The sequence below is a fragment of the Pelobates fuscus genome, chromosome 7, assembly GCF_036172605.1.
Source record: "Pelobates fuscus isolate aPelFus1 chromosome 7, aPelFus1.pri, whole genome shotgun sequence".
In the NCBI taxonomy this organism is placed as follows: domain Eukaryota; kingdom Metazoa; phylum Chordata; class Amphibia; order Anura; family Pelobatidae; genus Pelobates; species Pelobates fuscus.
In genome coordinates this window covers 106,307,882-106,329,458 of record NC_086323.1, presented here as the reverse complement: position 1 = coordinate 106,329,458, position 21,577 = coordinate 106,307,882, and the positions used below count along the sequence as shown (strand labels likewise).

The 21,577-nt window shown below is 42.0% G+C and overlaps 1 protein-coding gene across 1 annotated transcript in view; it reads right to left on the bottom strand.

Annotated features, from left to right (window-relative positions):
• GRIN2B (glutamate ionotropic receptor NMDA type subunit 2B) overlaps nt 1–21,577 on the bottom strand; it is a 527,768-nt gene that overhangs the window by 340,480 nt on the left and 165,711 nt on the right. The window contains exon 3 of the mRNA XM_063426354.1: nt 5,775–6,188. Coding sequence (XP_063282424.1) covers nt 5,775–6,170 — 396 coding nt within the window. The 5' untranslated portion in view covers nt 6,171–6,188. The remainder of the gene's footprint in view (nt 1–5,774; nt 6,189–21,577) is intronic.

Genomic DNA, 21,577 nt, shown 5'->3' with positions numbered 1-21,577 from the left:
ACTACCCTCCCAGTAAAGTAATACTTCCTGATATTTTTAAACCTTTGTCCCTCTAATTTAAGACAATGTCCTCTTGTTGTGGTAGTTTTTCTTCTTTTAAATATAGTCTCATCCTTTACTGTGTTGATTCCCTTTATGTATTTAAATGTTTCTATCATATCCCACCTGTCTCGTCTTTCCTCCAAGCTATACATGTTAAGATCCTTTAACCTTTCCTGGTAAGTTTTATCCTGCAATCCATGAACCCGTTTAGTAGCCCTTCTCTGAACTCTCTCTAAGGTATCAATATCCTTCTGAAGATACGGTCTCCAGTACTGCGTACAATACTCCAAGTGAGGTCTCACCAGTGTTCTGTACAATGGCATGAGCATTTCCCTCTTTCTACTGCCAATACCTCTCCCTATACAACCAAGGATTCTGCTAGCATTTCCTGCTGCTCTGTTACATTGTCTGCCTACCTTTAAGTCATCAGAAATAATCACCCCTAAATCCCTTTCCTCAGATGTTGAGGTTAGGACTCTATCAAATATTCTGTACTATACCCTTGGGTTTTTACGTCCAAGATACATTATCTTGCACTTATCCACATTAAATGTCAGTTGCCACAACTCTGATATCCAAATATAGGTAATGGAAAATGCACTCTATCCCTTGTCATGGAATCCTGAGTGCAATACTGGATAAGCCCCAGTACCAAAAGGACCAAAATATCAAGTGTAAAAGTAGAAAAGAAATCCAGGCACTCGAAGGTATGCCACAATTCTGACCATTTTTCTAGTTTACCTAAATCATTTGCCATTTGGCTTATCCCTCCTGGGACATCAACCCTGTTACATATCTTAGTTTCATCAGCAAAAATACATACCTTACCATCAAGACCTTCTGCAATATCACTAATAAAAATATTAAAGAGAATGGGTCCAAGTACAGATCCCTGAGGTACCCCACTGGTGACAAGCCCAAGCCTCAAATATACTCCATTGACTACAACCCTCTGTTGCCTGTCACTCAGCCACTGCCTTACCCATTCAACAATATTGGAATCCAAACTTAAAGATTGCAATTTATTGATAAGCTTTCTATGTGCAACAGTTTCAAAAGCCTTACTGAAATCTAGGTAAGCAATGTCTACTGCACCACCCTGATCTATTACTTTAGTTACCCAATCAAAAAAATCAATACGATTAGTTTGGCGTGATCTCCCTGAAGTAAACCCATGTTGTCTCTGATCTTGAAATCCATGTATTTTTAGATGTTCAACCATCCTATCCTTTAACATGGTTTCCATTACTTTCCCCACTACTGAAGTAAGGCTTACTGGCCTATAGTTGCCCGACTCCTCCCTACTACCTTTCTTGTGAATGTGCACTACATTCGCTAACTTCCAATCTTCTGGGACTACTCCTGTTAACAATGATTGGTTAAATAAATCTGTTAATGGTTTTGCTAGTACACCACTAAGCTCTTTTAAAACTTTGGGTGTATTCCATCAGGTCCCATTGACTTATTTGTCTTTACTTTTGACAGTTGAAATAGAACCTCCTTCTCTGTAAACTCACATGTAATAAATTAATTATTTGTCCTTTTTCCTAACTGAGGTCCCTTTCCTTAATTTTCCTCTGTAAATACTGAACAAAAATATTCATTGAGGCAGTCAGCTAGACCTTTATCCTCATCTGCATACCTTCCTTCTTTTGTTTTTAATCTAACTAATCCTTGTTTTACTTTCCTTTTCTCATTTATGTATCTAAAAAAATGTCTTGTCCCCTTTTTTTTACTGACTGTGCTATTTTCTCTTCTGTGTGAGATTTGGAAGCTCTTATAACTTGCTTAGCCTCTTTCTGCCTAATCTTATAGAGCATTCTGTCTTCCTCACTCTCGTTTTTTTATAATTATAATTGCTAACTTTTAGTTTTTTACTATTTTGTAGTAAAAAAAAGTACCACAGTGATTTCTTGAATTTTTTGCTTTTACTGACAAGCCTAATGCAATTTTCAGTTGCCTTCAGCAGTGCAACTTTTAAACTAACTTACTACTACAAGCACTACTACAAGCCTGGAAGATGCATGTCACACACAGCTGAGGTGAATTTCTACTCGCTAGGGCTAAATCTTCACCTGACAATCGCTAATGACAAGTGGATGTTTTCAGCCCTGATCTTTGCTTTTTGACGTGCATATAAATACTTGCAGATATTTTGGATGAATAGACTGAGACTCAATGTGATTAAGCAGATTCATGGGGTCAGCAATAACATAAGACTGATTAGTCATTCACCTGGATAACCAGCTCAAAAGGAGTAACTTTGCAACTCCAAAAGCAAAGATTTTCCTGACCAATGGCAAGGTCTCAAATATAAACAGAAAATATATGGAATTTTATCATATAAAGAAGGTGTAAAAAAACTGGATAAATATAGATGATCAAAAATAATGCTTGTTATATGTATTTGGAAGGAATCCGAAGGAATTTATGGGAATGCAGTTTTCTACAAATGCCTTCAGAATATAAAATAATAACCATATATAAACTAAGTACAGTTAAACTAACGTGTACAATACAGAGTATTGCAGGATGCTTCTGGTATTGTATGTGAGAGACTGCTTGTGGGGTTGTGCGTGTTTAAGTGGATTGCCAGTGGTGTTATGTTATGTGAGAACTGTGTTTGTGTATGGGCTGTTTGTATTATTTGTAGGGGAGCGGGAGATTTATTCTCCAGCTCTGTGTATATCTAGCTTCCCTGGGGTCCAGTGGGGACCGGGCTGCCCAGCTACGTGTTAAGGGCAGGAGCTGTAAAAGCTGCTGCTGGCTGGTCTACTCCAGTGCGGATTCCATTCACAAGTGCTGGGAGGTTTTTCAATGCATAAATTGAGGATTGTCCCTTACCACCTTTTTACACTAGGAGGTATCGGAAGTACCACTGGGACACCTAATAGGGCAGAGCCTGTTTGGCATAAGTGCCATGCAAAAGCACCACAAGTGCCATACATAGCACACGTGCCAGAAGTTGCTGATCCCTGGTCTAGAAAATCATGGTCTTTGTGTTATGTCTACTCATTTTAATGTCTCTTTAAAAAGTGTGCAGCGTATGCTCTCCAGGATGTCAATGAAAGCTTAATCAGAAACAAGCACATGTGGTACAGACAGGTATTCAATGCAATCAGGCCATCTAATTAATACAGGATAGTGCAGCAAAGTTCTGTTCCCAAACACCCCCTCCCAACAGTTACCTTGTGGGACACTACACTAGTGACCTACTTTTTTATATCAGGCAACTGCTTTGAGTAAAAAAAAAATATGATAAAAACATTTGTCTTAAGATTGCCCACAAAGCCACCTCCTAGCAACATGTATGGTGTACACAGGAAAGGTGTTACAACTACCTTTAGTTGCATTGCTAACGTTTTCACAGTCTTAGTCTATGAAAACTGGTTTGTGGCTGGAATACAAATCATAAGCCATGCAGGCAAAATATTATTAATAGAAATATGAATACTGGCTAAATATAGGATATTAAAACATAAAACATCTATATGTAAAAGACAACTATTAACATGTGCAAGAATGCATAATCTGTACCCTATGTAATATGGCTAGAGTATGGTCAAACTACTATGAAACTCACACTTACCTATTCTGCCTTGAGTTAGCTGACATACCCAGTGCCAAAAGAGCCAGATTCTAAAGGCTTATTAAGAAATACAATTCTCTATTATAGCTATAAATAAAGATGCATTCGTTAATCTGCCAAATTACCAAAATAATTTTAACATATTCAACAGACATTAATACGTTTTATTTATGAATTCCTTGAAATATCTTTTGACAGTGTTTTGGTAACCCACCCAATGGCTGCAGTTTATTTAACCTTTAGTGTCATTACTCAGGGAGCCACTTTAGTAGAATTTTAATTTTCAGTCACGAGAGCTTGTGATATTTGGATGTCTGGATCCAAAGCATAACACAATACCATGAGAAAATAAAACTAATTAGTACCAGAATCATAACTGTACTATAGTCATTGTGTACACAGCATATCTTAGCACAGTTCCTTATTTAACGCCTTCCTGACGGTTCCCAGAAGATTCCAATGTATATTTCTACAAAGTGTGTTTTGATGCTCATCACAGTTTTGCAGAGCGAAGAGCTTCACACAAAATTGTGAATGAGCTAGATCAGTCGTAAGCAAAAATAACAATATACAAAACAAATATATCTAATTAACTCATTTCCACTTAATGTCTTAGATAGTTTGACTCAAAAATAATATATAGATTATAAAAGAAAAAAATATATACTATTTTACTACTTATTTTTGCTAAATATCTTTTCAAAATATTTTCTGTCTGCTGATATTTTCATACTACATTATATGGTGTACTAAGACTTTTTACATATTAAAGGGACACTATAGACACCAGAACAACGAACGCTTATTGTATTTGATCTGGTGAGTATAATCATTCTCTTCAGGCTTTTGCAGTAAGCACTGTCTTTCTAAGAGCATTACAGCCTAGGGATATCCAATGGCCACTCCTCAGATGGCTACTGTAGGTGCTTCCTGGTTCAGTGCTGCACAGTGTGCAGCACTGACATTCAATGTCTCCACCCTCTGCATGGAGACACTGAACTTTCCTTATATAGATGAATTGATTCAATGCATCTCTATGATGAGATGATTACTAGCCAGGGCTGTGTTTGGCTTGTGCTGACTTGTGATGACTAATCTGCCTCCTTGACAAGATCAGCCAAATCCAATGCTTTTTTGGGGAAAGAATTGTGATTGGCTCAGATCATAACATCTGATGATGTCAGCCAAGAAGGCTGATCAGGGGAAGAGCCAACAGCAGCAGGCTGGAATGAAGGTCATATTTTACTATATTTAGGGAACAAGGGTGGCATGGGGGCTAGATGGTATTTTTAACACTATAGGGCCAGGAATACAAGTGTGTGCTCCTGGCCTAATAGTATTCCTTTAAATATATTATTTATGTATTTATTCAACAATTCTTATTGAGCGCTCTTATCCACAGTCCTTTATATAAATTAACAAATTATACAAGTGAAAATATCTTTTTGATACAGTCAATATATTAATACTTAGAGGATAAATCCTGTTTGGCGGTCACCCTTGTTGCCATATTGTGTTTTTGTACCCCACTTCCTCCAGACTGTAAGCTCGTTTGAGCAGGGTCCTCATCTACCAATTGTTCCTGTGTCATTGTGTAATTGTCTAATTTATTGTAAAATCTCCCCCTTTCATAATATTGTAAAGCGCTGCGGAATTAGTTGGCACTATATAAATAGCAATAATAATTATAATAATAATATTAGACGAAAAAAAAATTACAGTAAATTATTGCACAAACAAGGACAGCAAGGGTATGTAGTACATAATATAGAACAATAAAAGTTCCATTGAGCTATGGTACATATTTTATTTAGCAAAATTGAATTGGATATGGAAAGTAAGGATCATGATGAAAGATAGGGAAAGAGGGATGTTGGGAAGGGATTCGATCAGATGAATTGAGGGGCACCAAACAGAGAAATTAGTTATTGAGTATCAAAGAATCTTCGGTTAAAGAAGCATGTCTTGAGAAGTTTGAGTTTAAATATATATATATATATATATATATATATAAACCACAATTGTAAGACACAAAATCACAAGAATGAACCAATAACAGCTCTCTGTAGCTTTCTTGGTCAGTGTTTTTACCTTTCTTTAGCTCAAAGTTTTGACAAACAATTATAAGAAAAAACAAACCTACCTTGTCAGCCATGATCATCGATGATCCACCATGAATGCCTAGAATGGGAGTGAGTGTCTGCGCAGAGATAAAGTCCAAAATTTGAGCAATGGCCTCCTGGTCAGTGTCATCGCCAAATACAACTCCTTGAACCTTCTTGTCAGACATAAGATCACATATTCTTGTGATGATACTTTTGGGATCAGACTCATTCATGGTGACCAGAGCCACTCTTGGTGTCACAGAAAGGTGGTGGAAGTCATCTTTCTCGTGGACATCTTTTATGGCTACCTCGTCTGAGGTGCCCACCAAAATCACTGCAATGTCCATACTGGGGTGTTTCTGGGCATGATAGCCCAAATAGAAAATAGTCATCAGGATAATTTTTAAGAAGTAGCAGGCTCCTGTAGGCCTCATCTTCAAATTTTACTCTCCCTAAAAAATAAAGAAGAAGAAATAAAGTCAAGGTTCTGCTCCAAATAAGACCTTACATGACCACGAAAATAACCATTTAAAGAGTCCTAGCCAAATGTTACTTTTTAATCATGAAAATGTACAAATTCAGTTGACATATAATCATGCAGGTCAATTAAAAAAATTAGATGGTTATAAACATATTCATATTTCTTAAGATATATGCATATTTTTTATATATACGGAGTCCTACTTGTCCTTCACATTTTCTCTAATGTATATATATGTTAAAAAAACAAACAAAAAAAAAACAGTTTAATTATTTTGACATCAGAAAACCCATTCTACTATTTTCAAAGGCAAACTGGTCAGCAATTTTGGGGCAGAGGAAAGCAGAGACCACTAGGGGGATGAGGGAGAGGAGAGATCACTAATGGAAAGGGGGAGGAAGAGGATAGTGCACTACGGAAGGCGGGGGAATAGAGTAGAGACCACTGACAGGGAGGGGGGGAAAGGAGAGACCACTAATGGGGTGGGGGAGAGGAGAGACCACTAAGGGACAGAGAAGGAGAGAAGAGACCACTGAGGGGGAGGGGAGAGGAGAGATCACTAATAGGGTGGGGGACAGGGGAGATTGGTAGGACTCAGCCCCTATCCTACCCCACAAACTCTCTCTTTCACACTACACACACAATGCTTCCCGATACATACACAGAAACACACAATGCATCTCTACACACACAGAAGCACACCATGCATCTCTTACACACAGAAAAACATACAATGCATCCATTACACATTACATCAGGCAGAAATATGCAATGTAAATCTGCAGTTGCTAAGGCCAGTAAGGTTTTGTCATGTATACATAGGGGCATAAATTCTCGGGATGAAAATATAATTTTGCCTCTTTATAAATCGCTGGTAAGACCACACCTTGAATATGGTGTGCAATTTTTGTTCTAAAGAAAGATATCATGGCACTAGAAAAAGTCCAGAGACGAGCTACAAAATTGATAAAAGGAATGGAACATTTTAGTTATGAAGAAAGGTTAAAAAAATTAAATCTGTTTAGTTTGGAAAAACAGCGCCTGAGAGGGGATATGATAACTTTATACAAATATATTCGGGGCCAGTACAAACCTTTATCTGGAAATCTATTCATAAACAGTGCTATACATAGGACACGAGGTCACACATTTAGGATGGAAGAAAAGAGATTTCATCTAAGGCAAAGAAAAGGTTTTTTTACACTAAGAGCAATAAGGATATGGAATTCTCTGCCTGAAGAGGTGGTTTTATCAGAGTCATTACAGATTTTTAAACTGCAATTGGATAAATACTTACAAAAACATAAAATACAGGGACATAATTTCTAATTAGTGGGGTAATAGCTGCTTGATCCAAGGAGACGTCTGACTGCTATTTTGGGGTCAAGAAGGATTTGTTTCCTAGTTTGTGGCAAAATTGGAAGTGCTTCAGACTAGGTTTTTTGCCTTCTTTTGGATCAACAGCAAAAACATAAGTGAGAAAGGCTGAACTTGATGGACGCAAGTCTCTTTTCAGCTATGTAACTATGTAACTATGTACACACAAAGACAATGCATCCCTTGCACACATACACAGAAACACACAATGCATCCCTTACACACACACACACACACACACACACACACACACACACTGCTTCTCTACACACACAGAAACATAATGCATCTCTTACACACACTCAATGCACCTCTTACAGACACACACACTGCATCCCTTACATACACAGAAACACACCATGCATCCCTTACACATGCAAACACAGATTCACACAATGCATCCCTTGCACACAAACACACTGCATTACCTACACAAACTGCTATCCCTATACACTACATTCCATAAGCACACACTTTAGATCTTCTACACTAACACATAACACATCCCCTACACACTCCACTCCCTGTGAGCAAAATGGGTGGAACATGTAGGTGGACTTATGGGTGGGCCTAATGAGCATACTCACCGTCAGGCTCTGGGGGCCCAGACCTTGAGCTGTGCAAGGGGCCCAAAAAAATTGAGCTGCTTCATGTTCCCCCAGAACATTGACTTTTGTGACCACAGTTACAAACAGCCGCCAAAGAGCCTGTTCTACACCAGACCAGTGGAGCCAGACTGCAGTCCATCATCATCCTCATCTGGTTGTAAGTAGGCAATCTGGTATATTATTCATGGCACTAATCTCCACTTTATCTCACATTAAAGGGACACTATAGTCCCCAGAGCCACTGCAGCTTAATGTTGTGGTTCTGGTGTCTATAGCCTGTCTCTGCAGGCTTTTTAATGTAAACACACACTGTGTGCAGCACTGGTGTTAGTTCATATGGCAGATCACATGGGTGGGGCATTGTGATGTCACATGGGGGGGAGGGCAGCACATTTTTCTTTTGCCTAGCACGGCAAAAATCCTTGCACCGCCCTGTCAGTGTGTGTACCTGTGTGTGTATATCTGTCTGTGAATCTGTATAGAGTCAGTGCATTTGCATGTGTGTCAGTGTGTCTGAGTATCCACATGTGTCAGTGTTTGTATATATGTGTCTGCAGGTGTCAGGTCGTGTATCTGTGTGTGTATCTGTGTCAGTCTGTGTCTGCATGTGTGTCAGTGTGAGTGGCAGTGTTATATCTGTGTGTCTGCATGTGTTTCTGTGTGTGTGTGTGTGTATTTGTGTGTTTATGTGTATTACAGTGTGTGGCAGTGTATGTGTACATGTGCATACATCTCAGCATTCAAAACGCCAACATTACACACAAGTACCCCCCTGCATTCAAACATCAACACTACATGCAAATGCAGTCATGCATTGAAACGTCAATAGTACATACAAACACACCTTTGTGTTAAACACCAAAAATATATATAAACACACCCCTCCATTCAAAAACAAACATTACACATAAATGCATGCTTTCATTCAAACGCTAACACCACATACAAACACACCCCTACATTTACACAAACATACTCCATACAAAAACATGCCTACATTCAAACACACAAACACTGCTTAGTACAAAATACAACCCTGTAAGCATGGGAAAATGGTAGAGCACCAGCTGTCAAAGCATTGTTGGAGTTGCAAGACAGATGGGGATCTATCATTTAGCCACCCTTGCAATTGCACGGCCCAAAAAATGATTGCACCTGTGCCCTCTCTACTTTAGTTCTGCTGATGGATTGGGGAATGGAGGATGTGATTGCATGTCAAGGGCCCAGGGGGCCCAATGAAATGCTTGCCCAGGGTCCTATCAATATTAAAGATGACCCTGTGTGGTCACTGTGCACTGCACCCTGGCAACATATTTAGCTTCTCAATTCATGCAAGAAGAAGTGTTTTTTTCTCTCTTCCCTCTCTCCTTCACTGAGTTGAGCTCTCCCCACATCCCTTACACTCAATAGTGTTTTTTTTTATTATATTTCCCACCTTCCCAGTCTCCCTTTCCACTCCCTCTCTACCTTCCCTCGCGGGTTGAAATACAACACATGTGCATTGAGCCGGTGAAATGGTACAATCAAAGGCTTCTTTATGAGAAGCCGTTGATTGGACTGCCTGAGGTCCTTGCTGAAGTTGAATGGAGGCGTGAAAGGCAACACTGGCAGCTTTGTTTTGTACTGGATTCCAAATAAATAAAAATACTTTAAGACTTCTATTTTCTTTTTTTTTTTTGGGGGGGGGGGGGGGGGGGGGTGACCAACCTAATTAAAAATATAGGGCACTTTAAATAAACCCCCTCCCCGAAAAAATGGTTGGGGTCTGGTTGAGTATGATATGGGATTTTCAGTAACCGTCAAGCAAATTAAAATAAAAAAGTAAAGAAAATAAAGAAAGAAAAAGAGAGACAGGGGGGATGTATAGAATGATTACAATTTAATGAGAATTAAAAGCCTAATTTGACCAACAGGTTAAACAACTAGTGTTAACTAAATATCAACACTGTATTAGAGAATATAAAAAAAAAAAAAAAAATCACCAAAGCTGAAAACACAAGAGCAATTTAGATTGTGTTTATTTTTATTTTTTGTTCATATTTATATTAATTTTATAGATACATATTAGTTGCAGGATGCAGATAATTTGCAGAATGATTTACAGAATTTACAGAATGGTAAATCCCCAGCCAGCTGGTAAATGCTTTTCAGTCAGAACACTTTTGATTGGCTAACTTATAAGCAAATCTGGGCAGTCTGATAGGTAAGTCTCAATTATCCTGATACGTGCATTGAACGCACATGTGTTCACCTCTCTACTTCAGGAAGGCAGCATAATTCCTAGTTCTCTTTTGATGTAATGAACAGTCTTGTCCTCCAGGGGGCACAGGGGTTATTCGCAAAATGCATATTGTTGAAATTTAAACTGAATTTTAAATTGTATGCCAAAACAGCTGAATTAAGAAAAAAACGCTATATTTTCAGTTTCACTATATTGCCCTAAAATCTGAAATACACTTTGAATTTAATCTGTGAGTGCTGCCTCTATGAAATTTAAATATACCAGCCTGGGTCCACTGGTATCATGTTGGTGTAAAAACACGCTTACATCACAGTAAAATCAAATCTTCTGACATATGTATTGTTTCTATTTCTCTCTATCAATATTGTTCATTCAGAAAGTCTGTAGGATTATTACATGCCATGGAAAGGAAGCCTGCATTACAAATGATCGTTTATGATGTGCTACAACAAATGATGAGGAAAGGTTGCCAAAGTTCACACAGGAGAATGAGGGATTAGTAAGGGCATCTCTGGAAAGGTGTGAAATACTGTTTGAACAACAGGGATTTAACAGTTATCTCAGTCAAATATATATCATTCTACTCTTTGCGGCCATGCTTATTTCAGTGTAGCTCCGCAAGTTTGGAACACTGCCTTTAGTTTGTTCGCAATGCTCAAAGGACCGAAGTTAGTCAAGGCTTGGCCAAGGCCCATATTTTTTCAGTAAGACCAATCTGTTGCATTCTGTTGTTATGTTTAACATTTCCTCATGTTTACCATACCTACCTTGAAATAACTGACTAATGATTTATCTTGCAGTTATACTATCTCGGTAGCCTATAGTTCGACAAAACGTAAATGTGTTAAACAAGCCTGTTTTCTATTACAGAAAAACAAGAGAAAGTATAGGATTATGGTGTATACTAACACATTTGAATCATGATTTCCTAAACACATTTATTGTAGTTTAAAGACAGATTACTGAGAGTATTATTGCTGTGGAGCTCTGTTATAAACTCAGACATACCAACAATATAGAGCTCGTAGAAAAGAGGGACAGTGGGATAGCAAAGAGGGACAGATGAGTTCGGGCCCAAAATAGGGACTGTCGTTCCTAAATAGTGAAACTTAGAAGGTCAACAACATTCTTGTAAATATTTAGTATAAAATATAAGTATTAAATTGGTAGAAATTAAATTTAGAAATGCAAATGTTTTACTTTTACTATTTTTTTTTCTTTTATGTAGTTTGAGTTATCAATGCAGATTGTACAAAATTATTTTCCTTTCCAAATTAAAAATGTATCTATCACAAACACGTCTCCTGAACTGCACATAGTTAAATATTGCATACACATGGCAGAAAATTTATTTTAAATACAATTTGGGAAACATTTCGCCAAGCAATTTTAAAATTCTGATAGAAAAATGTATGTTAAGACATATTAATTGACTTAAAACAACAACAGATTGATTAATCCAGTTTATAGAATTTTAATTATGTATTTTCCAATAGAGTACATCATATATATTGTGACTAAGTATTGTGGAGAGAATCCAGAAGGTTTGCACTCCAAAGAAATTATGTAGTCAAGTAAGGCTGGACCAATATTTATGATGTCTGGTAACCTTGGCACTTTGGATGAGAGGTTCATCGTAAACATATTTTTATTCTTTAATACATATATTACATGGATTTGTCTGTCATGCTTTAAATGGCTTCATATTATTTAACTGTTTTTATGTTATATGTGTCTATTCTATTTTAAAAAAAATATTAACTAAAAGAAATGCATTATTCTGTATGTATACTAGAATTATATCTATATTATTATTATTATTATTATTATTATGATATTTATAGAACGCCGTCAAATTCCGCAGCGCTTTACAATGGGTGGACGAACAGACATGTAATTGTAACCAGCCAAGTTGGACACACAGGAACAGAGGGGTTGAGGGCCCTGCTCCATGAGCTTACATGCTAGAGGGAGTGGGGTAAAATGACACAAAAGGTGAGGATAGTATTAGACTAGTGACAGTTGCAGAAGAGGAATCAGTTGGGAGCTATTCTCTTAACACCTAGGTTCAGAATCTGTATACATATCTGAGCAATAAGGATCACACATATGATTGTGGAGAAAAAAAAGTGAAAGACTATATGGTGATTCTCTCGAAACCACTATCAAGTTAATCACAAATGAATGAAACAAGAACGGAAAATATTTGACTGTTTTTTTTAAGATGATTTCATAGCTCACCATTATTTGCCAATAACAAAAAGGTTCAATATGGCCATACTGTATAGTCTATATATTTAAAGCCTATTCATCTAAAGCCATCCTCCAAATCACAAACATGTCCTCAGTGTAGGCCTCCCAGCTTTCTCGAACCTTGCAGAACAGTACTGATTTCAGGCTCTTGTCCTGCCATTTCTTATTCTTTTGGTGCACCCTTATGGTGCACCCTTAATAAAGCAAGATAACGTGATTGGTAGCAATCATGGTGTATGTTGGGAGGTATGTCACCTTGAGAACCGCTCAGTCATTGTTTTGCAACTTATTGATTTTGTTTTCATACTTTCAATGGCCATTCCAAACACCCCAACAACATATGTTTATTACAGAGGTTATGGTTTAGACGTTCCCCTGTTCTGCTCTTCTGGACCACTGTGTACTATAATAGCAGTGATTTGCAAAATAAAAACAGCTGTAGTGAGGGGGCGGAGCCAACAGCCGAACAGAGCGGTCGCATCTCCAGAGAGCTCCGTGATAATACCAGCTTATTACCTACAAACTACACAATATTATCCCCCCAAAATCAAATCATACGACCAAGCTAACAGCTACTACAACCTAGGTAGCATGGGAAAGAAATGCAAAAAGCTGAAATCGGACGGAACACGTCCGGGAGCAAGTATTGGGGACCTGTGGCGAAGAGCACAAGGGGCCTTAGAGCCCAACATGGCGGACTACGCAGGCTATGTGGACGACTTTGCCAACTCCGACGACCCATTCTCGGACCAAGAAGAGTCTGTCTTACCTGCTTTGAAGCCAACGACAACACCCAAAGCACAGACGGACGCAACTCCGGTTACGAAGGTGGAGATGAGGGAGTTGCTGGCCGAGCTACGCCGGGGCATCCAGGCCGACATGGCAGAAATGAGGAGGGACATCCAAGGCCTATCAGACCGCGTGGATGTCGCTGAACGTACCACAACGAGCCATACACAGCAACTTGCCGCTCTGCAGAGAGATGTCGCTGCTCTACAACAGCAACACATCCAAGCAGAACACAAAATGGCGGCTATGGAGGACACGCGGCGGGCGCAAAACCTCAAGATCAGAGGGATAGCGGAGTCTGTCTCGGATGCAGAGGTGCCTCATCTAATCCGACGGCTGGTAAGCACAATTCTCCCCATCAGACAGGCCAAGGGCGTGAATATTGACGGCGTATTCCGCATACCCAAACCCACGACAGCCCCACAGACAGCACCCAGGGACATTATTGTCAAATTCAATAAACGCCAGGATAAAATGGCCGTAATGGCAGCCACCAAGGGAAATACGCCATATGTCTTTGAGGACATGTCCCTTCTATTCTACGCAGATCTCTCTAGAGGTACGATGCAATGGCGCGCAGCCCTCAGGCCACTTACCACCCTACTCCGCGCACACAACATACAGTACCAATGGCGCCCACCCCGTAAACTCCAAGTACTCCACGGGACCGACACCTATCTAGTATCCCACCTCCCAGTGGCAAGGAAGCACTTGGCGGCATGGGGCCTCCCTCAAGATGCCATTCAGCAACCTGGCAAGCATCCCAGCTCCCGTATGGGAAACCCGGCCACCTCCGAGACATTTGTCCCGAGAAACGCCAACCAGTCGGCACTACTGTCGGGCTCTCGCTGACACTACAGGTGGACTAAAGGCCCCCCACATACCCTTTTTTGTTGTTGTTCCAGGGACTGGGTGATCTAATGAACATGGGGCCCGATTCACAAACTGTCCCATGAGACACACTTGGATCATCGGCTGAACAACACCAATGACCTACACCCAAGGTACTCACCCGGACACAGAAGGGGACACCTGACGTTCTGGTCGAAATACAACCTTCCAGAGACTTAACCTCTCCCTTATGTTATGTTTTGTTATTATGTTGTTAAGGTTACTAGCTTTGAAATACACCCATTCTCAGATACTACTTATCACGTCGACACGTGAATTTAGGGACTAGGGTTAACACCCCGGCCACTCTTCAGGAAATATGGCCTCTCTTAGGTTACTTACCAGGGATCAGGCCGGCTGTATTGGCACGCTAACCTCGCTGTACCCATAGGGCTCTCCCATAGACTCCCACCTCAATTTAGGGGCTTACCACGTATCCTTATGGTTGCCCCCCAGCATATCACTGTTGGGCCTCCTACTATGTCATACTGCCCCTAGTTAACCAGGGCAAAGCACAGGGTCTAGGACAGAGCCACTACCGCATTGAGGGACAATCCCAATATAGACGCCAGTATCTCAGACAGCACCATCCCAAAGGCACCGCCCCACAACTGTATTCAGCGCACACGCTGTTAGCAAGATCTAGCCCCTTCTTATGCCAGAAATAGGCCTAGCACGGCCAAGTATCATAAAGACCGAGATCCACAGCACACAGGGGTAAAAAGCCCCTCCTGGGCTTACGTGGTGCCCGGGCACTCCAACCACGGGCCTCATCCCCCCAACCACTTCTTACGTCTTACACCTGATCAAACCCACACAGAACTTGGTTGTCTCACACCGACACGGCCGCCGGTTACCACGGCACAGGCACAGCTTACCACAAGCCCTTAACGTGACCCTCCCGTCCTGAGCAGCAGAACAGGGTATACACCCTCTAGCTCTCCCACTCGATAGAGGGAGATAAGGGGTTATAGCCCCAGTAACTTCATCTCACGCAAACCTAGCGAAAATCCAGCTCACACCCACAACCGAACACACTACGCTCGCACAGCCGAATTAAGCAACAATTACTACATAATTTAGAAACTAGAACTAATCTCCTGTTCATCTGTATTGTTTTGGTTTCCTGGTTTTATGCATGTTTATACTCAGTCTACAGCTTGGCAAATTGTTATGTAAACTACTGATGTAAAGCGTGACTCTGATCATACACTCTACTCTACCACACTACGCGCAGCTAGCCACATCTCTCAGCATATTATGACATGTAACAGCTGCCAATTAGCCTGCAACAATCCTGTAATTTGCACTTTCACTCTACACCCAAGCCTGCTTCACTATACAACGCTTAAACAAAACACACGCACGTTTAAGCACCTACTAATACTACTGTTTAACCTGTCTAATTCTATACAAGCGGTTGAAGCGTTAGACCCTATCCTGTTACCATCCAAAACTAAAAATGTGCTGTATACTCCTATACCACGTTCTGTTATAACTGTTTATTACATTACTGCTTGGAACTGCTATTGTGGCTGACCAAGCCCATTGTTATATCACGCACAACAAAAATAAAGAATTTAAAAAAAAAAAAACAGCTGTAGCTATAAACCTGCCCCTTTACATCAAACATTTATTTTAGGAAGATTTGCATAGTCTTCAGCCCATGCAAAATTGCGAACAATGTGGCTCCCTTCTCCAGCTCTGTGAGATAGCGTGAATCAAAGGTTTGCTACCTCCCAATATTGTGCCTTATGGGAACACTGCCAATGTTGCAACTTGTGTCACCAGGCCCGGACTGGCCATCGGGCAAACCGGGCAAATGCCCGGTGGGCCGCGATGGCCACGGGCCGAGGCCGGGGAGATCCAGCCGGTCTATGCAGGGCCGGCGCTATCCGAGCGCCGGCCCCGCTGTGTTGCATGAAGGGCCGGTGGGGAGATCGAAGATCTCCCTCACCGGCCCACATGCTCTTAAATGCGGCCGCCGGCTGGGAGAGAGAGGGAGGGAGCCAGCCTGGTGAAGCGGACCCGGCGGAGCTCTAACTTGCAGCTCCGCCGGGTTTCTCTCGCGAGATCCGGGCCGTTGCCATGGCAACCGGCCCGGTCTCGCGAGAGTGAACTCTAGCCCGAAGGCTAGAGTTCACTTACCACGAGGACCACCAGGGATGGATGTCAGCGCTCCCCCCCCTTCCAGGCTACAGGTAAGAAGGAAAGGGGGGGGGGGATATAATCTATATAATCTATTTATTTTTATTAAAAAAAAACCAACTCAATATTGGCATTTACCTGCCTCCCCAATACACAATCCTTGCAAATACACACATCACCCTCACCCAGCACCCTAACACTCACACAGCACCCTAACATTCACCCATCACCCTAACATACTAACACAGCACCCTAACATACTCACACAGCACCCTAACATACTCACACAGCACCCTAACACTCACACAGCACCCTAACATTCACCCATCACCCTAACATACTCACACAGCACCCTAACAAACTCACACAGCACCCTAACACTCACACAGCACCCTAACATTCACCCATCACCCTAACATACTCACACAGCACCCTAACATACTCACCCAGCACCCTAACACTCACACAGCACCCTAACATTCACCCATCACCCTAACATACTCACACAGCACCCTAACACTCACACATCACCCTAACATACTCACACAGCACCCTAACATACTCACACAGCACTCTAACACTCACACAGCACTCTAACATTCACCCATCACCCTAACATACTCACACAGCACCCTAACATACTCACACAGCACCCTAACATTCACCCATCACCCTAACATACTCACACAGCACCCTAACATACTCACCCAGCACCCTAACACTCACACAGCACCCTAACATTCACCCATCACCCTAACATACTCACCCAGCACCCTAACATACTCACCCAGCACCCTAACACTCACACAGCACCCTAACATTCACCCATCACCCTAACATACTCACACAGCACCCTAACATACTCACACAGCACCCTAACACTCACACAGCACCCTAACATTCACCCATCACCCTAACATACTCACACAGCACCCTAACATACTCACACAGCACCCTAACATGCTCACACAGCACCCTATCACTCACCCAGCACCCTAACACACTCACCCAGCACCCTAACACTCACACAGCACCCTAACATTCACCCATCACCCTAACATACTCACCCAGCACCCTAACATACTCACCCAGCGCCCTAACACTCACACAGCACCCTAACATTCACCCATCACCCTAACATACTCACCCAGCACCCTAACATACTCACCCAGCACCCTAACATACTCACCCAGCACCCTAACATACTCACACAGCACCCAACACTCACACAGCACCCTAACATTCACCCATCACCCTAACATACTCACACAGCACCCTAACATACTCACACAGCACCCTAACATTCACCCAGCACCCTAACACACTCACCCAGCACCCTAACACTCACACAGCACCCTAACATTCACCCATCACCCTAACATACTCACACAGCACCCTAACATACTCACACAGCACCCTAACACTCACACAGCACCCTAACATGCTCACACAGCACCCTAACATGCTCACACAGCACCCTAACATGCTCACACAGCACCCTATCACTCACCCAGCAGACTAACACTCACACAGCACCCTAACATACTCACACAGCACCCTATCACTCACCCAGCACCCTAACATACTCACCCAGCACCCTAACATACTCACCCAGCACCCTAACACTCACACAGCACCCTAACATTCACCCATCACCCTAACATACTCACCCTGCACCCTAACATACTCACACAGCACCCTAACATACTCACACAGCACCCTAACATGCTCACACAGCACCTTATCACTCACCCAGCACCCTAACACACTCACCCAGCACCCTAACACACTCACCCAGCACCCTAACATTCACCCATCACCCTAACATACTCACCCAGCACCCTAACATACTCACCCAGCACCCTAACACTCACACAGCACCCTAACATTCACCCATCACCCTAACATACTCACCCAGCACCCTAACATACTCACCCAGCACCCTAACATACTCACACAGCACCCTAACATACTCACACAGCACCCAACATTCACCCATCACCCTAACATACTCACACAGCACCCTAACATTCACCCAGCACCCTAACACACTCACCCAGCACCCTAACACTCACACAGCACCCTAACATTCACCCATCACCCTAACATACTCACACAGCACCCTAACATACTCACACAGCACCCTAACACTCACACAGCACCCTAACATGCTCACACAGCACCCTAACATGCTCACACAGCACCCTATCACTCACCCAGCAGACTAACACTCACCCAGCACCCTAACATACTCACCCAGCACCCTAACATACTCACACAGCACCCTAACATACTCACACAGCACCCTAACATACTCACCCAGCACCCTAACATACTCACACAGCACCCTAACATTCACCCAGCACCCTAACACACTCACCCAGCACCCTAACACTCACACAGCACCCTAACATTCACCCATCACCCTAACATACTCACACAGCACCCTAACATACTCACACAGCACCCTAACATGCTCACACAGCACCCTAACATACTCACACAGCACCCTAACACTCACACAGCACCCTATCACTCACCCAGCACCCTATCACTCACCCAGCACCCTAACATACTCACCCAGCACCCTAACATACTCACCCAGCACCCTAACATACTCACACAGCACCCTAACATACTCACACAGCACCCTAACATACTCACACAGCACCCTAACATACTCACCCAGCACCCTAACACTCACCCAGCACCCTAACGTACTCACCCAGCACCCTAACGTACTCACCCAGCACCCTAACGTACTCACCCAGCACCCTAACATACTCACCCAGCACCCTAGCTCAAACAGAACCCTAGCACAAACAGCACCCTAGCTCTCACACAGCACCCTCACTCACATAGCACCCTAACACACACAGAACCCTCACACAGCACCCTAACACACACACACATCACCTTCGCACAGCACCCTAACACATAGCACCCACACACAGCGCCCACACACACAGCGCCCTCACACACACATACTGCACCCTCACACACACAGCACCTTCCCACACACACTATACTCCTCACAAATGCACACTACACCCCTCACACACACAGCAGCCCCCAAACACGCTGCACCACTCACACACACACTCACTAGATCTCCTATACGCACTCCTTCACACACACTAGATCCCCTACACACAGACGCTGCACCACTTACACACACACTACATTTCTGACATACACACTCTGGATACCCTATGCACACACTAGATTCCATTTAAGCAAACACATAGTGTCTCCATAAATGGGATACCGTGAGTATCCCAATTATGGAAACCCCTGAGACAAGTTTAAAGCAAACACAACGCAAGCATGTTATTACATTTGCTTGCACTGTGCAGAACAAATACAGGGCCCTTTTCTCATGCCCTGGAAGAGCATTGAACCAACATGCTCACTTTGAGATGGGGCGTGCTTGTCATTGGGGATGACAAAACACACCCTATCTGGCCCCGCCCCCTTTTCAGTGGGCCGCTGTGAATAAAAAATGCCCGGGCCGAATTTTTTCCCCAGTCCGGCCCTGTGTGTCACTGTCGAGGCCCACAATGGGCAGTTCCACCTGGAAATGTGGAGGCCTGCCCACTGAAAGGGCATGTCAGCCTGATGTCAAGGACTCCTGGCTGACTGACTTCCTCCAGGCTGAGCATCCAGTGTAGAAGGCCATGCAGACAGGTCTGCTGAAGCAGAAAAAGCATGTGAATGTCCCTTTTTCTTTCTCAAAACCTGCAGATTTCCCTACAGAGGAGAATATTTGTAACAGTATGAATGTCTGAAAATAGTTTTACAACAAAAATTTACAACAAAGATTGTAATGCTTAGTTATCCACTATGGAGAATATTTGAAACAGTATGAATGTCTGAAAAGAGTTTTACAACAAAAAATGAAACATGTGAAGGTTGATCAAAATCTGTAATAAAAAAAGTTTTTGTGCATGTACAATTAATCCATTTGTTACCAAACCCTTAAAGGGATTCTACAGTAATTGAAACAACTTTAGCTAAATAGAGTGTAGGCTATGCTCCTACAGACTCACTTGTCATTTCTCTGCTATTTAGGAATTAAATCACTTTTATTTATGTTTATGCAGCCCTAGCCACAATAGCCTGCATGATAAAAAGTGTAATATTCAATCAGATGTTAATTTAATTTAGATGTTTTTTGTTTGTTTTTGTTTTTAATTTCCAGCACTGTATATGGAACTTTATTCACACACAGGGGCTCTTGCAGGGTCTAGTTGGCTATTGATAGAGCAGGAGATAAGAAATTCTAAACTAAACAGAATATGCAGTAAAAGAAGTATAGTCACCTACATTACTTTAGCCAAATTAAGCAGTTTTAGTGTATAGATCATTCCCCTGCAATTTCACTGCTCAATTCACTGTCATTTAGGAGTTAAATCACTTTGTTTCTGTTTATGCAGCCCTAGCCACACCTCCCCTGGCTATGATTGACAGAGCCTGCATGAAAACAAAAATTGGTTTCACTTTCAAACAGATGTAATTTACCTTAAATAATTGTATCTCAATCTCTAAATTGGACTTTAATCACACACAGGAGGCTCTTGCAGGGTCTAGCAAGCTATTAACATAGCAGGGGATAAGAAAATCTTAATTAAACAGAACTTGCAATAAAGAAAGCCTAAATAGGGCTCTCTTTACAGGAAGTGTTTATGGAAGGCTGTGCAAGTCACATGCAGGGAGGTGTGACTAGGGTTCATAAACAAAGGGATTTAACTCCTAAATGGCAGAGGATTGAGCAGTGAGGCTGCAGGGGCATGTTCTATACACCAAAACTGCTTCATTAAGCTAAAGTTGTTCAGGTGACTATAGTGTCCCTACATTATATGTCTCTTTGCAGGGAATATTTAGGAAGGCTGTGTAAATCACATGTAGGGAGGTGTAACTAGAGCTGCATAAACAAAGTGATTTAACTTCTGAATGGCAGATAATTGAGCAGTGAGACTGCAAGAGCATGGTCTGCACACCAAACTGCTTTAGTAAGATACATTTGTTTTGGTGCCTATAGTGTCCTTTAAA